General features: G+C 35.4%; 4 protein-coding genes across 5 annotated transcripts in view; 1 reads left to right on the forward strand and 3 right to left on the reverse strand.

Annotated features, from left to right (window-relative positions):
- Positions 1–6: 6 nt before the first annotated feature.
- On the reverse strand, positions 7–3,621 carry LOC108739858 (inhibitor of nuclear factor kappa-B kinase subunit beta). Its single transcript, XM_025978001.1, has 8 exons — positions 3,325–3,621; positions 2,654–3,248; positions 2,184–2,604; positions 1,594–2,126; positions 1,395–1,535; positions 849–988; positions 382–478; positions 7–326 (listed from the first exon to the last, which is right to left on the reverse strand). Exons 1-8 carry the CDS (start codon positions 3,428–3,430, stop codon positions 254–256), a joined length of 2,106 nt encoding a protein of 701 aa, XP_025833786.1. The 5' UTR covers positions 3,431–3,621; the 3' UTR covers positions 7–253.
- A 193-nt stretch (positions 3,622–3,814) lies between these two features.
- Positions 3,815–4,914, forward strand: LOC108739837 (39S ribosomal protein L16, mitochondrial). Its single transcript, XM_018473909.2, has 5 exons — positions 3,815–3,961; positions 4,015–4,083; positions 4,145–4,302; positions 4,363–4,561; positions 4,621–4,914. The coding sequence occupies exons 1-5, from the start codon at positions 3,925–3,927 to the stop codon at positions 4,878–4,880; spliced, it is 723 nt and encodes a 240-aa protein (XP_018329411.2). The 5' UTR covers positions 3,815–3,924; the 3' UTR covers positions 4,881–4,914.
- A 2,108-nt stretch (positions 4,915–7,022) lies between these two features.
- On the reverse strand, positions 7,023–7,874 carry LOC112905477. The gene is made up of 3 exons (XM_025978008.1): positions 7,637–7,874; positions 7,208–7,580; positions 7,023–7,156 (listed from the first exon to the last, which is right to left on the reverse strand). The coding sequence occupies exons 1-3, from the start codon at positions 7,718–7,720 to the stop codon at positions 7,023–7,025; spliced, it is 591 nt and encodes a 196-aa protein (XP_025833793.1). The 5' UTR covers positions 7,721–7,874.
- Positions 7,875–13,828: 5,954 nt separating this feature from the next.
- LOC108739838 (transmembrane protein 132E) overlaps positions 13,829–23,336 on the reverse strand; it is a 69,558-nt gene continuing 60,050 nt past the window's right edge. The window contains exons 3-15 of one of the 2 annotated variants that reach the window (XM_025977999.1): positions 21,663–21,839; positions 17,882–18,089; positions 17,008–17,151; positions 16,662–16,864; positions 16,289–16,604; positions 16,035–16,226; positions 15,584–15,980; positions 15,385–15,527; positions 15,170–15,323; positions 14,788–15,076; positions 14,175–14,734; positions 13,959–14,116; positions 13,829–13,859 (exon numbers count right to left, since the gene is read on the reverse strand). In XM_025977999.1, the coding sequence (XP_025833784.1) occupies positions 13,845–13,859; positions 13,959–14,116; positions 14,175–14,734; positions 14,788–15,076; positions 15,170–15,323; positions 15,385–15,527; positions 15,584–15,980; positions 16,035–16,226; positions 16,289–16,604; positions 16,662–16,864; positions 17,008–17,151; positions 17,882–18,089; positions 21,663–21,839 (2,956 nt within the window). In that variant the 3' untranslated portion in view covers positions 13,829–13,844. The remainder of the gene's footprint in view (positions 13,860–13,958; positions 14,117–14,174; positions 14,735–14,787; positions 15,077–15,169; positions 15,324–15,384; positions 15,528–15,583; positions 15,981–16,034; positions 16,227–16,288; positions 16,605–16,661; positions 16,865–17,007; positions 17,152–17,881; positions 18,090–21,662; positions 21,840–23,336) is intronic. The other variant, XM_025978000.1, reaches the window with a different exon arrangement.

A 23,336-nucleotide genomic window follows, 5' to 3' on the forward strand; every position in this document is an offset into this window, starting at 1 on the left:
ATCACAATACTCTCTACAGCATAAAATGTTTTTATAAAAGTATAAAAGTTTATAATAGAGAATAACAGTATTGTACAGGACGTTCTAAAAATCACTCAAATCCATAACTAATCAACAAAAAATCAATATCACAACAAAAAACTAACAGCCTTACATTTTTGCAAATCTTAATTGACACATTGAGCTTAAAAATACGATATTGTAAATGCTGAATATAAACTAAATAAAATAAAAATAGGTAATTAAAACGCATTTAAAAATTATAGTTTTCCTGCAGACGTATTTCTTTATAATTTTGTAGATTACTGTTGATAAATTCTTCAAATCTAAGATAAAAATGTATATTTGATCGAGAAAATAATAAAAACAAACATCACTCACTTGTATCGCCAGCATTCGTTTTCCTCCAAAATTTTTTTGAGATCTAGTTGTGAACAACCATTTAAAGAAAACGAGGGACTGGAAGTACTTATGGCACCTGAAAATATATTTAACTTATTACATTTTAACGAAATAAGACTTATAACAATATTTTTAAAACAAAAAAAAAAGTGATTAAAAGGACCAAGACATTCATAGCCGTTATTATCTTATTCGAGCCTGATGGTCATGAACCAGGATTGAATCTCTTCCTCTATAAAAAACAACTGCAGAAAAGGATTTCACATCCTCACCCCGATCTCTAAAAACGCTAATCACAGAAAACGACTCTATCAGAAGGAGAACCAACCCTGGACGACTGCCATTAAGTCCGAATATCGAATCCTCTTCTGATTCCTTACGTGAATTACATTTGCGAAAAACGTTAATTTTTAAAAGCAACTTAGAAATCGATAAAACAACAATACCATTTTTATTTTCGTAGACAATTCTAATCCTTAGAACTTTATTTCTCTCCATGCTATTACAAATGTTAGCCACATCTTGAATAAAACAGTTTAAGACGGTACTGAACTTCTCGATTTTCAAAAGGCACTTGATAACATTCCTGAAAGAAAAACATAAATTACTTTTCATAAAAGTTTAAGTTAAGTACAAATGTATTGAAAACGTAATAGTATAATAAGTAGTCTTGATAATGACTTGTTAGTCAAACTAATTGTGTTTTATTTTACTAATTTGAAACATGTTTCATTAAAATACGTCTGTAGTTAGTTTTAATATTTCTTTAATCTACTACAGGTGCAATAGTTGATGATAGAGATAGCGACAAACTGTACCACTTTTTATTTTTTCTTTAAAACATTAAAAACTAATAAAATATTGCGATTTTATTTTTTTTTAATCTGCAAAATTAGGAGAACAATATTAATGATTGCAAAGATACCCAACTGTGAGGTAGAGATAAACAAAGAATCATTTTTTTTTTTGCATATTTTGAAATAAAAATATACCTGACAAAATCATTAATTGTAGGAATCCTAAGGAGTTTATCTCTCATTCTGATAACACCTGCTAGGGCTTTCACGACTTTCAAGTTAACTTTTGATTGGTTTTCTTCCATAGTTTTAATATGGAACAAAATTTCGTCATAACTAAAACAAATAAATAATAAATGAAGTACCATAAATAATTTTTAAGAACGCGACATACCTTGAAGATATATCACAGTCTTTAAAATTTCTCTCAATATTATCAAAAATACTCTGCAAACCTCTAATATTGTTATTAATACAAAAATTTCTACAAAAATATGTTTTATACAATCTAACACATTCTTTAGCTTTGTTTAATAAGTCTTCATAATCTCGCAAGTTCGCCTCTAATCTTTTGTTTGGAAAGGACCCATTGTCTTTAAGAGACTTTTCAAAGTCTCTACAAAAATTAATTCGATGTAACAATTTAACGACCATTTGCCTTGCATGGAACAGAAGCCCTTTGATTTGAGAATAAGTTTGTAATAACATTTTGTTCAAGCTACTCATGCCCCTTTCAAATGTTTGCATATGTTTCTTTTCTTTTGATACGTAAAACAATGCCTGTTTATAAAGATTTTTTAAGTCGTCAGAGCGATACATTTTACTGGCGTCTTCTATCAGAGTTCGGACGTATATTGGCAGTTTATGATAAAAGTTTTTGTTGACTGATACATCCTTTTTGAAGACGTATAACATTGTGTCGTTGTCCTAAAAATTTAGCCATTTGTAATTCAATTAATAAAGTATTATTGATATATAGTTAACCTGAGAAAAATATCTGACAGCAAACTGGTCCTTTTGAACTGATTCACTGTCATTAGAGATCAGAAATTGTTCTGTTTTGAGCATTTTAATATCTCTAGAAATCCAATCTTGTACAGTAGACAAGACAGTACTATCCTCTATTTCATAACTGTAAAATTCATACGTATACATTGAAAAAATTACAATAATTTTTTTATTTAGAATTTCCTGAAGGCCAGAAAAAGCATCTCTGTTAGGATACAGGTTGCCTCTTTGCTTTTGATTGAATTCCAAAACTGTTCTTAACCAGTTCTCTAAATGTTGCTTTAAACATTGACTGATGAAGTTTTCTCTCAATATTTCACTGGAAAAACAGATTTCATTGTTTTCCTTTCTGTACATGTAAATATCATTTGGTCCCTTGTTCCTTAAGTTCTGAAAACTAAATAGAAATATGGTAAGGAACTTCTTGTGTGTCGTTAAAGAATTACCTCTTAAAAGGGGTCATGTGGGGTACATCAAATGGCCTAAAACCACAGATAATTTCAAAAGTTGTTATCCCAAAGGACCAATAATCCACCACATGACTGTATTTGTCATTATGAAAAATTTCTGGAGCCAAATATTGGAGAGTACCCACAAAACTAGCTGTTCCTGTTATTTCTTTGGCATATCCTAAATCAATCAGTTTGTATATTGTAGCAGATTTTCTGTGATTATATAGTTGAAGAACTATATTTTCTGGCTTCACATCACGATGAGTAATTCTTTTGATATGCAAATATTTGAGTGCTTGTGATATATCTTGTAATATTTCTCGAACTTCTTGCTCAAATAAGCCACACGAATTTTCTATCATATTCAGCTGACTTCTAAGGTTTCCTTTTTCACAGTACTCCATTGACATTATTGGTAATCCAGTGGGATTATGTTTTAGAAGTTGCTGATTTAAAGCTGGAGATAAATCATGAAATGCAACTATGTTTTTGTGAGATATATTTTTCATAATTGATACTTCAAGTTCCCATCTTTCTATTTGTCTTGGAGTAAGATTTGATAGTAAATTCATTTTGCATGTTTTTATTGCTAAAGTGTTAATAAAAGAGTGAAAGCATACAGGATAAGTTCAATCTCAAGAAAGGATAATTAAATGCAAAAGTACCTAATTTGTCGCCAGTTTTTTTATTTTTCCACAAAGAAACGATGCCAAAGCTTCCATTTCCCAAAAGTTTTGCTTGAAACCAGTCACTGCTCGAAGACGTTTCCATTTTCGAAAATACTGCACTTAAATTTTTCTTCTAACACTTATGCAACATGTATGAATAACTGTTTGGAGTTATAAATAGAGGCGATAGCGTATCTTTAAATCACATTTAAATTAAATATTACATTATTTATTAACAAAAAATAAAAAACAATGTTACTTGGAATTTAAAGCACAGCTGTTTATCTACTTAACCTAAAAGCTTTTGTAATATAAACGGTATATAATCATCGTTCAACATTTTCGACCCCTTAGTTTTATGATTACTGTATTGGTGTAAGTNTTTATTAATAACAGTCGATATTGTATACCTTAGCCACAATCACCACTGAGTTAAAATTTAAACAATTTTTTTTGGTCATAGATATAGATAATAGATTTACATAGAGTCATAGATAAGTTTTAGGTTAAAGAGGTTAATAATAATATGTTGTAGATATGTTTTAATTATTTCTGAAACATTGATAAATTATTTATAGTTAATCAATTATTGTTAAAATGATGTCTACAAAGTTTCAATTATTACTTACCACAGGTATTTTTATTCAGTTATTTTTAGGTTAAAATAATTTATTTTGCCAATTTTAGCCTCAAGACAGGTAGGCTGGCTACAAGTATGTGGTATTAGATATTTTCCTCCTCCACCAAATTATGATAGTAAGTACAATTCAGTTTTTTTACTTATTTTAGGTATCTTTTATTTCTTATTATTCTCTAGATATTGTGATCCCCGAAAGACAAAAACTAAGAGTAATGGAGAGAGTTCCTGCTTTGCCATCGAACATTAAACCCCCCAAAATGCAAAAGCGTCTTAGATATATGCGAGGGGAAGAAGAAGTTCATAATTTTTTACTCCACAAACAGTATGGAATTATGGTGTGATCGTCTCTAATAGTTAACTATATTAGCAAAATAATTAAAAATTCTTGGATTTAGGCACTAAGTGGGGGACGAATAAAATATGGACACTTTGAAATGATGAGGCTAACAATTGGTAGGAAAATAGACACTGATCGTATGTTTGCTATATGGAGGGTAGACTCACCCTGGCAGCCAATGACTAAAAAAGGACAGGGGCATCGAATGGGTGGTGGAAAAGGGGCCATAGATCATTATGTAACGCCAGTAAAAGCAAGTGGGTGTTGTCTGTCACTGATAAAAGATCTTTAATTATTGTTTATTTTTGTTTTTCAGAGAGAATAATTTTAGAAGTAGGAGGAAAATGTGAATATGCAGAAGTAAAAGATTTTCTTCATGATATTGCAATGAAGCTCCCTTTTAAAGCTATGGCAGTGTCTCAAGAAATACTGGATGAAATGAAAGCTAAGGAAGAATGGGAAGAGAAGAATAATTTAAACCGTTATACACTAAAATACATTATTCAAAATAATATGGGTGGTTGTCATAACTATTTATCACCTACTGATCTAAAATGGTTTGGCAAGTATGTATAAATATTGTAGTTAATAAAAGTTTCTATTAAGTTCATTTGCTGTTTTTCTTTTGAGTTTTAAAGCAGGCAAAATAAACCACTACAACCATTAGAAATACTTTTTTATTTTTGGTAACTTGAGAGTTATATACATTTACACCAGTCTATATAAATTCAAGCAGGACCTATTTTGGTTAATTAATAACAGAAACAATGAACTGTGATAATATTGTATCTTTATCTGCATATCTGGAATATTTAATACTTGTAATAAAATACTGCAAGGTTTGTACAAAAAAACTTCGAAAATTCTTTGGTCTCTAGTCATTATTATTTGTTTTTATTACGTATTCAATTTAATAGCTTTGGTAAAGTTCAAAGAAAATTGTTCAAAAGTTAAACAAAAAATATGCAGACAAAAAAACAGTTACAACATATATTATACATTAACTTTGTTTTTTTTTGAGGATACTATTATGGAATGTTTTGTATACATCTAGAAATGGTATGCTATTGTGTACACCCATACAAAATTTTTTTTTAATCACCCATTAATTATCGGACGATTTCTTTAACATCGCAGTTTGCTAATTGAGCTTTTCGAAAAAAATAAAATAAAATAAAAACATTAACCACGCACTCTAAGCACAAATAAATACTGAAATACGATTCGCTTATTAAAAAAAACAAAAAGAATGTACATACAGTTACTTCAATCACTTTAAAATAAAACATACAGCCTTGTAACGAAAATAGCCTATCATTTTAACGCTTAAATTAATCTAGAGACTTCTGAACAACTTAACCAATCAGCGAGTTTTTAGTTGTTGTAATTCAACCAATAGAACGCACGATAGACAGCTATATAAGGAACGATAAAGCAACGCGTACTTCAGTATCGGTTGTATTTGCGGATGTAAGCTTCTTTTTTTGTTTATTTGTAAATTATTTATTATAGAGGTTGAAATGTCATCGATTTAATTATTATTATTATATGTATTATTACACAAAACCGAATATCAACTTTTTTATTATCGTAAAACGTGCAAACATTACTTTTTTTACCGAAGGTATATTTATTAATTATTAGCACACACATTAGGAGTACACTTGGGAATAATGCGCGCACAGAAATTAAATATATGTAGTACATAATACAGTTAGATATTACAGAAATAAATCGTTTTGTGTGATGTATAATTTTCTATGCACGCATCCGGTATAATAAAGAGCTCAAGCCATTTAAGTATTGTAATTATTGAACGTAGGTATGTAATTAATTCTTAAGCTTTATCGAAACGTTGTGGACTAGAATCAGCGATATTATGTTATTATTATAATTATTACATACAACTATGGCATCGCACATGGCTTTAAATGTCGGATGTGAAGAGGTATTTTCGCTTATTAAGTTTAATTCTTTTAATTAATATTTTTGTTGCTATTTCCAGAAGTTACTCTAATAATAACACTTATAAAATCCCTAAACACATTTAACACCAGAAGCGAGAATTTTTCAGGACCGTAATAATAATCAAAAAAACATGACATCTATACATATATTTATGTACAGGGTGTTCGTCCCATACACTTCAAAAGCAGTTCCCCTAGTAATAACATCAGAATAAAGGCTAAAATAAAATACTTTTTGTGGTACTGAGGGGGACTAGGTTCAATTGGGTGGGACACCCTGTATATCTTGTTTTTTTTTTGTTTTCGTTCCTCTTTGTATTTAATAGAGTTATCAGTCGTTAATTAGTAATAATAATGATAATAATTTACAGTATTCCATATTTACATAAATACACAAATGCTTACACGAAAAAAAAAATCTTTCTTTCATTTCTGTTTTTTTTTCTGATAACTTTTCGCGGTCCTATTGGCAAAATGCAATAATAAATTAGACAGATAATACTTCAGAAACAAGAAAAAAAACAAATAAATTAACAATACTATGTACCTACGAAGAAATTCTGTCGTATTACGAGTGCCTACATACCATTAATGGAAGTTAATTATCATTAATTAATCAATTAAATAATAACAGAGAAGATATTTGGTATCTTTACAAATAACATGATAAATCTGCGCCGTTTTCCGTTCGTTAAAAAGCAAAAAGTTATTATTAGGAACAATGTTTTGTGCAATATCTCTTTTTACACATTTATATATCCACAGAAGTGGCAATTTTCTGTGCTTCAAATTCAAGATCATTTAAAATATTTGGATCCAAACTACTCACTGATGTCATCAAAAGACCTTTTTGGGTATAGCTTGGAGTTCCTGACTTTGAGTTCCCTAAAAATCACACTTTATAGATCTTAAATACTTTATACAATAATGATACACCTGAAAATTTTGATACAGGACTTGATATTTTAATTTTATATTCCAAATCTTCTGTAACAAAATGGGTCATGTTTCCTTCTACATGAACAGTCCCTTCAGAGTTTAGAGGTAGTAACGGTTTGCCTATATTATTTGTATCATATGCTAAAGAAATAGGTCTTTGCAGAATATGATCAGCAGATGGTATTGAATCCATTGTTAATGATAAAGAAACTTCAGTTTCAGGACTCATTCCTGACTTGAAGGAGATCTCACTGTATGATGTTGTCATCTGCTGTGATGTCTCTTCATCTAATTCTATCATCTCATTATCTGCTTTATAATCTTCAGGGCTTTTTGGACTAGTTACAGAACCATGTTTCTTTGGAGGCCTCTTAAAGTACATATGACAATTATTGCAATTAATTTAAACAAATTAAAGTGGTTTACCTCAGGTAATGGGGGTGGTAAACTAGGAGGTGGTTGAGAAGGGGGCCCCTTTGGAGATACTGGTGAATCTTCTGTAGAATCCATTGGTGCAGTCAGATACTTACTTGCAGCTGATTTTTGATTCTTAACAGTATGTTCAATAAATTACTACCTCATGTTGCATTAAGAATGTCTTTTACTGCTAAAATTAGACAATTTGGAGACCTATAACACATCATAAGTCACTGAAGTTAATACACACTTTGAGTTGTAAAATTCATATAATGAGTTAGTTTTGTGAATTCCTNCTAGGACAGAACCAATATGTATAGAAGTGGAATGTATCAAGTGCTAAAATACTAAGAAAAAATAAAGGCTAAAGGGAGAACAAGCAAATGGAAATGAAAAGTAACAGAATTGACAGGGAAAGACAGTCAACACATGAAGAAATACTTTCAGTGCAAAGAAGAGAGAAGCAAGGGTGGAACAAATAAGAGATTCCATTGGCGAAAGACTACAGGAGATGGACGACTGACGCAAAACCAAAGTATGTATTTAGAACTGAATGGGAAGAAAAACAAGGTAAAGATGATAACAATAGTTAGATGTTGTAATGAATGGAAAGGAAAAAGGTATTGACTAAATGAAGGACAAAAGACATACAGGGTATGTAAACGTGTAAGAGAAACCTGGCTACATATATAAAAGAGAATTGCACAGGACACGACTAAGAAGCGAGACCTAAATAATTTATGGATCAAGAGAAGGCATAGGCTGGATTCAGAAGACCCAAGGAATGGGGGACGAAACTGAGTAAAAACAGACATGAATATAGAAGAAAGAAGCTATTACATACAATGGTTGTGTATTATGTACTTGCCTAAAGGAATGTACCCATACTACGTGACCCATTTTTATAAATCCTCCCCATTTTGGTGACCACCCGCAGTATATATTATGATCCTCCTTTCCCAGTTTTCATAGGTATGGTTTTAAATTAGTTTTTGCAAACTGAAAGTTTTAAATATAGCTAGAAAGAACACGAAACGTCCGTAGAGGATATTGACTATGTGGCGAAGACAGTCCCCCCCTTCTGCCAAGCCTGATATTTTTAATGCAACCAATCGCTTATAGTGAGCAACTTTTTATTTCGTTAATACATACACGCTATTGTTTTTGTGCACAGTCGAGGAAGGTTGGGAAAGCGGTTACAATGAAAATTTGTTCCCGCACATGCTTCAATTTCCAACAGATTTTAAAATCGAGTTTCCNCAGAATGTATTAAAAAAAAAAAAACGAACAGAAAAAATCGCTTTGTAATATGTGTATCCATAGGTAGGCGGGCTCAGTTTTGTTCGCCCTTAATTTATTAGGTTTTACCCCACGGTGAAGGCAATAAAGAACAGGGTAATCGATAGAGCTAATATTTCACGTTGAAAAGCTAATAAACGTGCGTATATGTAGCTAATGTAGTCATTTTTTTAACCTGTCATTTGCCAACCTGTTATTTTGCCAAACATATTTCAAGCATTTTTGTACCTATTCTGTTCCAATACGAAAAGTAATACATGAGCTGCCGAACTATTGAACACAAAAAACATCTTATAATAACGTTCTAATGTTAACTCAACTAGCAGTGACGAAAAATGTCACCTTTCGGTTAATTCTTTTTTATACATAAAACTTTAACAAATACATAGTACCTACATTTATGTTGGGAGTGACTATTGCAAAAGCTCAATCTGAATCTGGATAACTTATGCAATCAGAAGAACAAACAGTGAAAGATTTTGGTGTTTTGTTTTTGACGTGACAATAATTCGATGGAGCCGGCTGCACGCACGAAAAAAATGACTCATGCGGCGTTACCTCGCTCTGAGGCGTTCCATTTAGGCTTGAAGTGCAAGCGAGAGCGCGGAACGAGCGACAAAGAGGCACAATCGGCCTCCGCGTTCGGCAGCGTTCGACATCTGTCTCTCTCCTACTTGAGTGAGCGATGCGTCCGCGAGGACAGCTGCTATACAATAATACATTTCCATTTACCTCCTTCTCTATATCCATACAAAATATCTATCAAACAAATAAAATTAAAATTTTCTTTTGAAAAATGAAACCATTCCATCAGTATTTTCTTATGACGTTGTCGCGTTCAACTATCGTCAGTAAACCGACTTTACAGACAACCGATTTTTTTTTTCTTTTTATGGCTAATTGACCACATGATTCGAAAAGCTGATATATGGGCTTAATGTAGATGCAAACAAATAATAAATAAAAATTGTAACACTGGTTAAAATAGTCCTTTGGTTTTAACTAAAAGCTCTGGTAATTATTTTGGCTTTCCTGACTTACATGACTACTGAAATAATTTTTTGTAAAGTAGTTGTTAGTCTTAGACCAAATAGATCATAATCTATTAAGACTTGTACAAAAATAAGGATTAGTCTCACTGGGAATATTATTGTAGTTATTTAAGTAGATCATGGTGGCAGATTATTTAGGTGCACTAGGGGTTTCTGATTACAGGATGAAAATTAATCTGGTGGTGCGTAATGCGCGAGGGGGTAATTAAAAAAGCGTTTTCATACATGAGGGGAGGAGGCATCCAATTTACATTTTCGTATGGTTTTTAATTAACTTTATTAATGATACTCACTCGGCCGCCGCATTGGTCTCGGTTGCAGTTTCGGACGTGGAGGTTGAGGATTCTTTCCTGACCGCACTGACCGTTAACCCTGTGTGACGAGGGTTCATTTCCACGCTTATGTTCCAAGAGGAAGCCGCTTCGCTCGGCGTTGCATTTATAAATCTCACCCCGTTCTTTACTCTCCCTCTGGAACAAAACAAACACTGTAACAAGAAACGTTATTGTTTATAACGCTTATAACGACGTCTGGTGTAACGACAAAGCTGATATTATGACGAAATTTCAAAGTTCCGGGTAGAAATGATATCTTACCTTTTTGATATATGTGATACCTATCGGGCGTAACAGACTTGAATCTAATATGATGGAGAAAAGAAGAAGAATCCAAGGTTGTGAGTTTTAGCAAAAGGAAAAACACCAAAACATTTTGAGAGATCATGGAAATTGTAATAAGAGAACCTAGAAGAAGTAAACGAATTCAAATATCTGAGATATATATTTGCAAAAAAGCAATGGGGATGAAGCACACATCAGAACAGACCTCAGGAATCATGGCACAAGTATATATGAGGAATTGAAGAAAGTAAATTTGGTGGAGATCGGGAAAAGAAATTGGTAATGCTTTACATTCTGGTGAAAAGTATTTTTATGTATGGAGTTAAAATTTGGGGACGGAAAACTACTGAAAAACCTGGATACAGAATGTGGAACTGAGCCTAGATAGTAGAGAGTACACTGTCTTGGAAGAGACTAGGACAGAACCAATATGTATAGAAGTGGAATGTATCAAGTGCTAAAATACTAAGAAAAAATAAAGGCTAAAGGGAGAACAAGCAAATGGAAATGAAAAGTAACAGAATTGACAGGGAAAGACAGTCAACACATGAAGAAATACTTTCAGTGCAAAGAAGAGAGAAGCAAGGGTGGAACAAATAAGAGATTCCATTGGCGAAAGACTACAGAGAAAAACAAGGTAAAGATGATAACAATAGCTAGATGTTGTAATGAATGGAAAGGAAAAAGGTATTGACTAAATGAAGGACAAAAGACATACAGGGTATGTAAACGTGTAAGAGAAACCTGGCTACATATATAAAAGAGAATTGCACAGGACACGACTAAGAAGCGAGACCTAAATAATTTATGGATCAAGAGAAGGCATAGGCTGGATTCAGAAGACCCAAGGAATGGGGGACGAAACTGAGTAAAAACAGACATGAATATAGAAGAAAGAAGCTATTACATACAATGGTTGTGTATTATGTACTTGCCTAAAGGAATGTACCCATACTACGTGACCCATTTTTATAAATCCTCCCCATTTTGGTGACCACCCGCAGTATATATTATGATCCTCCTTCCATAGTTTTTATAAGTATGGTTTTAAATTATTTTTTGCAAACAGAAAGTTTTAAATATAGCTAGAAAGAACACGAGACATCCGTAGAGGATATTGACTATGTGGTGAAGACCTTCCCCCCTTCTGACAAAGCCTGATATTTTTGAAAACCCCCCTTCCGCCCTTAAAGGTCACCTATGCAGTATGGGCACGTTCCCCATAGTTTAGTACAGGTCAAACCTCATACATTGCATGGGGAAAATTTACGTGCATATTTTTAAGTACTTAACACATTATTATCGTGTTTGGATATAACGACCAAATCTTATCGATTCTTCAGACAATGCTACAAACGATATCACTGTAAATTGAATAAAGTAGCCAAGCGAATAATACTGAATACAGTGGCAGTCGCTTTTAATTACTTCATGTAACACCATTTCGTTTATTATATTACTGTATTAGGGAACATACTAATACTATCTGACCCGTCAGGAGGAGGGGGTTCTTAAAAACTACCACCCTTGGTCAAAGGCTCTGGTAGGCTTAGGTCTTCGTCAAGTAGTCAATATCCTCTCGCGCTTTTTTTGAATTATGTTCAAAACGTTTGTTTGCAAAAAAATCTTGAGAAAGCATATTTATGAATTACTATGTGAAAACTAGAGGGGAAGGAGAGGTATTGACACATATTGCTATGGGTGGTCACCAAGATGGGAGGGGGGGGGGCTAAAAATTGTAGAAAAACGGGTTAAGTAATATGGGTATGTTCCCTTAAATTGCTTGGTTTTCAGATGGAAAAAGATACACTTCGATCTGTTTAGAATGGTTGCGGTTAAAGCGACCAATCGCTTACAGTGTGGAACTTTTTATTTCGTTAATACATACACGCTATTGTTTTTGTGCACAGTCGAGGAAGGTTGGGAAAGCCGTTACAATGAAAATTTGTTCCCGCACATGCTTCAATTTCCAACAGATTTTAAAATCGAGTTTCCAAACTTTCCTCAAACTTCGGAATTCATTNTGTGGTATTAAGTACCTCATAAAATTATATAAAGCTAAATTAGTATGACTAGATAGACGTATTGTTTCATCATTTCCTTTCTTTTTCATCTTACGATTATTACTATTGATTACTGATATTTATTGATCATTGCAAATATCCGTCATTCCTCTATTCGTTTATTTGGTGGGATAGATGTTATATGTATAAGTACTTAAAAGTAGGTAGTACTAACTGGTGGAAAAGTGGGCTCAAGATTTCTGAAAAAATAACTACTAGCTTTCTATCTTCTATCTCTTCTTAAGATACTGAAAGTTGAACGCTTATTATGTCGTGGTGAAGTACCTTTTTTTTGTTTGGAGGGTGGAGGGTCACGTTAATAATACTGCTGCTTCCCTAATTCAATTGTCACCTTTTTACTGCCACCCATAAGGTAAGTGCGTCTTCCAAAGTTATCGGTACTTAATGTTGAAAAGGTGAAAGGAAATCCAATGGGGGGGACCAGAGTAGGGGGTGACTACTCATGTTTAATTAATGACCATGATATTACCAAAAACTTATTAAAAGTCGAAAAAGTTAACTCAACTTGCTGATAAATTGATAATTAAAATTCTTATAGTTAGTTTAGGGTCAATTTATTGTGCTTTTAATAGTGTGTGGTTCCTAAATGTAACAAAAATTTGGGACCCTTACTATATTTTTCCCTTCCCCATTTGGATTTCCGTTTGTCTCTCTACCAATATTACCAAAACTCATCCCTTTCTCTAGTTCTAATTTCGACCTACACAACTCTTGGCTGCTAACGTAAGTGTGTCCCGTTCAGTTCAAGTTCAGTAGATGTACCAAAAAAAGGACCATTTATTTACGTCCCCCAATCAGATATTGCTCAAAAATGATATGATAACCCAAAAACAACTACAATCAGTCAGTCTTGCTTGCTAAAAAGCCGTCGAAAACAACGGAGGACAGTAATACAGTGGCAGAAGGCTACTTTTAATTGACATCTACATCTAACAGTTCAACATGGACGATTTTTACCTTATTAAGCGTCGAGTTCGCCGAAATAGTAATAAGAAAAATAATCAATGGTGCTATTGTTGTTGTTGTTGTTATTATTGACGTTGTTCTTGGAGGTGAGGGTGGTAAGTTGCAAGCTAGGAAAGTTGCCATTAAGCGCACTTGCTCTGTACTGTTCGCTGAAAGACAACAGAATGTCTTGGATTTTTGCAATGATCTGCTCTACTCAGGCGTTGGATTCCTAAAGACATACACGCAATGAATGAATTTTAGAAAAGAAGTTTTACCTTTGTCTGTGGATCCCCTGCAAAAGAAAGGTGGAGCAAGTTTATTTACTGACCTTTAAATTTTTGAAGTAGTGCATAATTTGTTCGTAGTCCATTCCCAGTTCTTCTAGACCCGATAGTTCCGTATTTATTTCTTCTTTGTTCAAATCCTCCGCACTGAACATCGGATTTCCCACTATAGTTGCCCTTTTCACTTCGGAACTGTTGTTACCTTAAACAGACGTTTATTTTTAATTATTATTTTTCTTTGGACATCGATGAGTACGTACCATTTAACTGGGAAACGAATTGGGCATTATCATCTCCTCCCTCTACCTTCAGAAGGTCCTGCTGTTCCTTTTTTCCACGGCTTTCCGATTCTGGAGGCATATCGTCGAACTCAAAAGCGTTTGTTTTCAATTCCTTATTAAAATAATCGTCGTGATAACTCCTCCTGAACGGCTTTTTTTCCGACACACCACTTGCTTCGTCCTTCTTCTGGTAGTATCTGTTCTCGACGCTGTGCGCTCTCGGTTCCCTTTTGGCGTTGTCATTTTGGTAACGGGATTCTCGACTGTGATTGTTGTTGTAATATTTGCTGTCCTTGTCCTTGTCCCTGTCCTGCTGGTGCCTGCTGTTCCTGTGATGATGATGGTGTTTTCTTGGAGGAGATGACTCTACGATTGATGTGTTTCGTGCACTTATGCATACGTTCCTGTGAGGTGGAATGGGTGGACGATAATCCTCGTTTCCGTTTGCTTCCTGCTGTTGCTGCTGCTCCTTCAGCCTCTCAGCAGCCAAAAGTGGAGAACCGTGTGGAGGTAGAGGAGGCGGAGGAGTTGGTTTGTTCCTGATGGATAATTACTAGATATATTGATATTCATTTCTGAAAACAAAACGTACCAAACGTTCGGCTCATTGTCGTTGCTAGTTGTACTGGAACTGAAGATTAAACCGCTACGTTTGCTCTTGCAGTACGTGGTGGAATCTACTTGTTGGTTCTGGTTTTCGGCAGCAGAACGACTGGGTAACTCGATGTGAGTGGGATTGCTAAAACTGGAGGGAACGCAGTCGTCTGGTTCGCAATAATTGAGGTTCAATGGGTTGGCTGTTATTCTCATTTCATTATTGTTAATAACCGCCGATGACCTGTTAGAGTTCATGTCCATCGTCGACCGACCTACGAAAAAATCTAAATACACACATCTACCAACTATACCAAGTGATAAATTCGAAAAGTATTTGCAAATGGCCCCTTCCAGCAAGTGGTAATATCGCTCCTTACCTAACCACACCCAGTCGTGTGCGTTTGTGGTGGTCTCCCTGGGTTTCCTCTCGCGGAAATTTCCCGTGGGTATGGGCATAGGGTTCAGTCCTCCCAAACTGGACTCCACCGGCTTGAATTTTGATGCATAAACGACGCAGGAAGCCACGAAGATCTAATAAAAAACCTCCTCATCTATTACAAAAAGAAGGTCGCATTTTTTGGCATCGCCTTACCACAATCGCAAAGCAGAACGCTGCTAGTAAAACATACATGCTGATCTCCAAAGGTGTCATGTGGGAAGCGGTATGATGTGACCCTTTGTGTTGCCGTGCTTGAACGTTGGGCTGATGGCTGTTGTCATCTTTAACAGGCGGTCCTAAATCAAAATATTTAGTGCCTTCATCACTGTTAGTAAATTTCGTTTAATATTACCTTTAAGTATATCTCGCAAATCTGTAAAGTCTCGAACTTTTGAGTTACCATACGATCCTCCGTCGTTCTGAAGTATATCGGGTCTATGAGGTAAATCTCCGACGCTGAAGTCCACAGTAACCGAAGCAGTTGCGGTGGCCAAAGGTCCGATGCCTTTGTGTTTCGGTCTGGAGAACGTCCGACATTCTTCAGATAGAAGCAGGGTGACCTGCAAAAGATCTCCACTGCCCTCTCCCACTGCAATCACTCGAGGGTGATGAGAAGCGACCATTGGAGCAAAAGCCACCACTTCCGGATCGAGACTTTCTACCACCAGGTGGTAATCTGTATCGGCCACCTCACGTAGTGGTGTTTTGCTGCCATCAGAGAATTCGATTTCGATATCAAGAAGCCCTTCCTATGAGTCAAATTTCAATAAAAAACACCACTCCAAAACTGACATGGACTTTACCTGATACTGGGCAGTTAATTTTCTGGTTACACTCGTCTCTGCCATGTAGCTGTTCTCAACTGAAGTATCAGGTGTAATGCTCAACTGAAGACCAGATACTACTTGCACTGCCAGCTTTGATATGCCCACCTTGTCGTTGCCCACACGGATTTCCTTTGCCCCAATCACTCGACCAGTTATCGGAGACAAAACCTTAAAGTGTTTCGCTCTTTCGCAAAAGTCCTCGAGAGATATTTTAAATAAGATCAATTTACCTGCACTTCCGTTCTCCCCATGCTCCTCCCTTGCAATATGCGACCATGTAGACTGGCAATTCTCGGGTCGCTGACTCTTAGAAGTGGCAGAACTAAATCTGTGACCCGCAGCCAAGTTCTTCTGTTAACAAGATACGTTATTCTGCCGGTGTCGTGGTCGCTGGCCATAAAATGGGCGAAGACATCCACAGGACTTTGCTGGTATCTCAAGCGACAAGATGCCCTATCTATACCGTTCCCTATGTCGTCTGGGCTATAACCTGTTGCTCCCCAGTTAGTATAAGATCGTTTTTTTCTTCTCCTTCGCGATTTTCCACTACAATTACGTGTGGCTAATTGCGATAACTAAACTGATAGGGTACGATTTCTTTACCTGTTGTGAAAGTCGGGAACTCTCCAAGATTTCACTTGGGACAACCTGGTGTCTGGTACTTGAAGATCTAAAGGGAACTCTGGCATCCACACTGTGAATCGAGCCAAACCCGTGTACGTACCATATTTTACAAGTACCGACCCGTTTACCGAACCCCTAGCCTCACTCCCATCGACGTAAACTGAACTACACGACGAAGACACCTAACAATTTCGAAAATTTCTGTTGTACTTTAGACTTTGTTTTTGGGAAACGTGGATGTCCTTTGTACAATTTGAGTTAGTAGTTGCGAACTTTTACTATCATACTTTGAATGGATGTTCTTATTTGATTCGTTTTTTCTTACCTTTAAGACGCTGTCATCTTCCGAATGGCATGACGCCTGAAATGTAACATCGGCTGCCTTTCCCGCTTGGGAAACTATTAAAACTTTCATTGCTTGGGAAACTTGACGACCAGTTAAAACGGCCGTATTTAAAACTTCCCAGTTCTAAAGGAGAAGCAAACAAATAGTTCAAATAGTAACTTTTTGGTGTCAAACATCGCACAGCTAAATTGAAAGAGTTGCATCGGTTGCCGTTTTTATTACGTATCAACCAATAAAAAGAAAGCGATAACTGGAGCGCTAATTAAACTTCCTTAATTAACCGTGGAACGCGCGATGATTAAAAAGAAGTTGCAAGTATGCATACATTTCGCAATTTGCTTAACTATCGGGTACACATAGATTGCAGAAGCTTATCTCCTCGGGCCTAATTGCCACGACTCTCTTCGTTACTCCAGTTAATCGCAGTTGTTTACTAAACTGGTTTTCATGCCAACAAGAAACATATTCTGCCATAAATTCGAAGACCTTCTGCTTCAACTTTGTCATTATGGAACAATAATAAATCGCCCGACAATTTCATTTCCACTAGACAAAGACGATTAATTACATCCGGAAGTGGGTTTAAAGCGATCTGCACTTTAAATATGTAAGTCGTTATTTTTGAGTATTGCAGTTTTTAAACATACATACAATTTAGACATCTTTTCGAAGGGAGTTAGTTTAATTTACCCACTACACGCTACCTCAAATTAATGATGGAAAAATTGTTGCTGTTGTTACACCCCCGCCGGGAATCGAACCCGGGACCTTTGGCTTTACGCACCAATGTTCTGACCACTAAACTACGAGAGGTGACAACAGCAACCACGACCAATATTGCAGTTTTTGTTACCTTGCTAATCGGCACGACTGCTTGGATATCGTCCTTTTGAATTTCGAATTTGGTGGTAGTTTTCCTACCATCGGCCCTGTGCGAATCTGGAATATCGCTTTCTTCGGCAGAGGGTTCAACCCTAGTAGACCAGACGACTTTCGCACCGTCGTAACCCTCGGCTGCATCCTCGCTAATTTCCACCAGCAACGTGAACAACTCAATTACTCTGCAAATTACGGAGATTCACTTGTTAGAAGACGAAACGTGGAGAATGTTCGAGGAAATGGAGAAGGGTGCTTCTTTGTACGCGTAACATGGAAACCTCCACGATGCACCCTTAATTGGAAAGAGGAGGATCGGCACCACAAGGCGAATCCTTACTAAATAAATACTAGAGTCAGCGCCGGGCGTGTGTCATTAGATGAGAAACGAGGGCAGAAATTTGTTCGTTTTGTTCAAGTTGACGATTGCTTAGAAAATATGCAGCATTGCTCCCAATTTCCTTTAGATACGGTATGTAAAAACGGTCACGTACAATGTTCAGTCCTGACCTAAATAGTACACGATTCTTATCAAAATGAATGCAGAAATACAGTCTCAAAAAGTATACTTTCATCGCAACTACTCTTGAGAGAAACAAGCTAAAAACAAATTTTCAACTTTTAACCACTAATTGGGGACAAAAAACTTAGAACTTGCTGATATTTGCTGTCTAGGAAGTCAGATAACTCATAATGTATAGATATAAAACACAAAAGCAAAAATATACATTTGGATTAAAGTACAGTGGATAATAGAACAGAGAGAGTCATGTGAATCAATAAGGAAAGGAAGATATAGTAAATATGAGGGACAATTTAGACAATGATAAGAAGTAAAGTGGAGGAAGACCTACATTAGAATACTTATTTGAGGATGTGGGATGTTCTGCATTTCAGAAAATGAGGAGATTGTTTCAGGATACCAAGGAGTGAAGGTGTGTGTCTAAAAGTCTTTGGACAATATTCATTTTGTTGAAGGAACTAAAATACTAATCATTTCAAAGCAAGTTCACTGGCTGACCTCTTCTTGGACTGGACATTAAAATTTTTACGTCCATATGCTAAATCTCTAAAAGTTTTCATAATCTTACAACTTCACAGACATGTGTCTGATTAATCAACAACCTAAATAAGTGTAGGAAATCAAAGTGGGGAAAAACACTTTTATCGTGGAAAAGCAGTTACGAGGTTTACACTCGGTTAATGTCGATAGCACTTGTCGGCAGTGAAAATTCCATGAATGAAATAGAATTTCATTTCTTGGTAATAAAACTCTCGGCACAAATATGCCACTAATTCACAGATTGTTGCTTATGGCGCCAGGCAGTTAATATCGATTTTATATCTAACGAGGTCGACGACGCCTTTGACTAGACTCGTAGACTTTTAGACGACAAAGTTTTTATTTTTAATTAGAATTCCGTATCGACACTGCACCAGTTTTCATCGGGTCTTTAAATCCGAAAAATTATGCATCGAACATCAGAAAATTTGCTTTGATCACCGGTTCACGAAAACTCGTTACGACATTGATTAGTAATTGAATAAAATATCACCTTCCCAAAAAAGTGTAAGACAGCAGAAGAATTATGTCTAAAACTTCTAGCGATTTCTATTTTACTTATTTCGAGTTGCATCATTTGTGACTTAAAATAATTAATCCCAACACTGACAAAAATAGCGTCAATTCTAGGCACTGTGTTCCAAACGTAAAACTTATCGAAATTTTGCTTGGATTTTCGATTTGCAACAACTAGACCCGATTTATTCCATTTACCAAAGAGTCAATCATCATCAGGGAAATTAACCATAAAAGATTCCGAAAGTTCTGTCGATTTATATTAATGAATCTTAAAATTGAATAGGTAAACAGTTAGACACCGTGTATCCCAAAAAATCCAATCCTGGTTAATGTAAGAATAAATCCCAGACGTTTGTTTTTCATGAATTTGGTTCTAATATATCGTATACATTATAAATAATCTGGCAATTGTTTTTGGTACGTTTTATTGAGCGCGCGAGGATTTTTCTTCGATGAGCTTTTGGAGAAACTCACACAACCATAAATTAGTAATAACAGCAGCTTCCTTTAATCGATTAAAATGGTTTTCAATGCGAGCACATGAAATCTATTGCTACATTTATGCTCCAAAATTAAATATTATTTTTTGCATAAATATTTAAGCCATTTTACAACAGCAATTTTAAAAATAAAAAATTCAATGCCGATTTTTGGTTTTCCTTCAACATTCGCTCAGTATATACTATAAAAAAGCACAACAGTATAATACACAGGGGTTTAATACGTTCTTATTTGACCTACAAAATAAACTGTCGTTTTAATTATTCTCATTATTATTTATTTTGCAAACAACAGAATGTATTAAAAAAAAAAAAACGAACAGAAAAAATCGCTTTGTAATATGTGTATCCATAGGTAGGCGGGCTCAGTTTTGTTCGCCCTTAATTTATTAGGTTTTACCCCACGGTGAAGGCAATAAAGAACAGGGTAATCGATAGAGCTAATATTTCACGTTGAAAAGCTAATAAACGTGCGTATATGTAGCTAATGTAGTCATTTTTTTAACCTGTCATTTGCCAACCTGTTATTTTGCCAAACATATTTCAAGCATTTTTGTACCTATTCTGTTCCAATACGAAAAGTAATACATGAGCTGCCGAACTATTGAACACAAAAAACATCTTATAATAACGTTCTAATGTTAACTCAACTAGCAGTGACGAAAAATGTCACCTTTCGGTTAATTCTTTTTTATACATAAAACTTTAACAAATACATAGTACCTACATTTATGTTGGGAGTGACTATTGCAAAAGCTCAATCTGAATCTGGATAACTTATGCAATCAGAAGAACAAACAGTGAAAGATTTTGGTGTTTTGTTTTTGACGTGACAATAATTCGATGGAGCCGGCTGCACGCACGAAAAAAATGACTCATGCGGCGTTACCTCGCTTTGAGGCGTTCCATTTAGGCTTGAAGTGCAAGCGAGAGCGCGGAACGAGCGACAAAGAGGCACAATCGGCCTCCGCGTTCGGCAGCGTTCGACATCTGTCTCTCTCCTACTTGAGTGAGCGATGCGTCCGCGAGGACAGCTGCTATACAATAATACATTTCCATTTACCTCCTTCTCTATATCCATACAAAATATCTATCAAACAAATAAAATTAAAATTTTCTTTTGAAAAATGAAACCATTCCATCAGTATTTTCTTATGACGTTGTCGCGTTCAACTATCGTCAGTAAACCGACTTTACAGACAACCGATTTTTTTTTTCTTTTTATGGCTAATTGACCACATGATTCGAAAAGCTGATATATGGGCTTAATGTAGATGCAAACAAATAATAAATAAAAATTGTAACACTGGTTAAAATAGTCCTTTGGTTTTAACTAAAAGCTCTGGTAATTATTTTGGCTTTCCTGACTTACATGACTACTGAAATAATTTTTTGTAAAGTAGTTGTTAGTCTTAGACCAAATAGATCATAATCTATTAAGACTTGTACAAAAATAAGGATTAGTCTCACTGGGAATATTATTGTAGTTATTTAAGTAGATCATGGTGGCAGATTATTTAGGTGCACTAGGGGTTTCTGATTACAGGATGAAAATTAATCTGGTGGTGCGTAATGCGCGAGGGGGTAATTAAAAAAGCGTTTTCATACATGAGGGGAGGAGGCATCCAATTTACATTTTCGTATGGTTTTTAATTAACTTTATTAATGATACTCACTCGGCCGCCGCATTGGTCTCGGTTGCAGTTTCGGACGTGGAGGTTGAGGATTCTTTCCTGACCGCACTGACCGTTAACCCTGTGTGACGAGGGTTCATTTCCACGCTTATGTTCCAAGAGGAAGCCGCTTCGCTCGGCGTTGCATTTATAAATCTCACCCCGTTCTTTACTCTCCCTCTGGAACAAAACAAACACTGTAACAAGAAACGTTATTGTTTATAACGCTTATAACGACGTCTGGTGTAACGACAAAGCTGATATTATGACGAAATTTCAATGTTCCGGGTAGAAATGATATCTTACCTTTTTGATATATGTGATACCTATCGGGCGTAACAGACTTGAATCTAATATGATGGAGAAAAGAAGAAGAATCCAAGGTTGTGAGTTTTAGCAAAAGGAAAAACACCAAAACATTTTGAGAGATCATGGAAATTGTAATAAGAGAACCTAGAAGAAGTAAACGAATTCAAATATCTGAGATATATATTTGCAAAAAAGCAATGGGGATGAAGCACACATCAGAGAACTTGCAAAGAAGACCTCAGGAATCATGGCACAAGTATATATGAGGAATTGAAGAAAGTAAATTTGGTGGAGATCGGGAAAAGAAATTGGTAATGCTTTACATTCTGGTGAAAAGTATTTTTATGTATGGAGTTAAAATTTGGGGACGGAAAACTACTGAAAAACCTGGATACAGAATGTGGAACTGAGCCTAGATAGTAGAGAGTACACTGTCTTGGAAGAGACTAGGACAGAACCAATATGTATAGAAGTGGAATGTATCAAGTGCTAAAATACTAAGAAAAAATAAAGGCTAAAGGGAGAACAAGCAAATGGAAATGAAAAGTAACAGAATTGACAGGGAAAGACAGTCAACACATGAAGAAATACTTTCAGTGCAAAGAAGAGAGAAGCAAGGGTGGAACAAATAAGAGATTCCATTGGCGAAAGACTACAGGAGATGGACGACTGACGCAAAACCAAAGTATGTATTTAGAACTGAATGGGAAGAAAAACAAGGTAAAGATGATAACAATAGTTAGATGTTGTAATGAATGGAAAGGAAAAAGGTATTGACTAAATGAAGGACAAAAGACATACAGGGTATGTAAACGTGTAAGAGAAACCTGGCTACATATATAAAAGAGAATTGCACAGGACACGACTAAGAAGCGAGACCTAAATAATTTATGGATCAAGAGAAGGCATAGGCTGGATTCAGAAGACCCAAGGAATGGGGGACGAAACTGAGTAAAAACAGACATGAATATAGAAGAAAGAAGCTATTACATACAATGGTTGTGTATTATGTACTTGCCTAAAGGAATGTACCCATACTACGTGACCCATTTTTATAAATCCTCCCCATTTTGGTGACCACCCGCAGTATATATTATGATCCTCCTTTCCCAGTTTTCATAGGTATGGTTTTAAATTAGTTTTTGCAAACTGAAAGTTTTAAATATAGCTAGAAAGAACACGAAACGTCCGTAGAGGATATTGACTATGTGGCGAAGACAGTCCCCCCCTTCTGCCAAGCCTGATATTTTTAATGCAACCAATCGCTTATAGTGAGCAACTTTTTATTTCGTTAATACATACACGCTATTGTTTTTGTGCACAGTCGAGGAAGGTTGGGAAAGCCGTTACAATGAAAATTTGTTCCCG

The sequence above is a fragment of the Agrilus planipennis genome, unplaced genomic scaffold (assembly GCF_000699045.2).
Source record: "Agrilus planipennis isolate EAB-ADULT unplaced genomic scaffold, Apla_2.0 scaffold195, whole genome shotgun sequence".
Classification (NCBI taxonomy): domain Eukaryota; kingdom Metazoa; phylum Arthropoda; class Insecta; order Coleoptera; family Buprestidae; genus Agrilus; species Agrilus planipennis.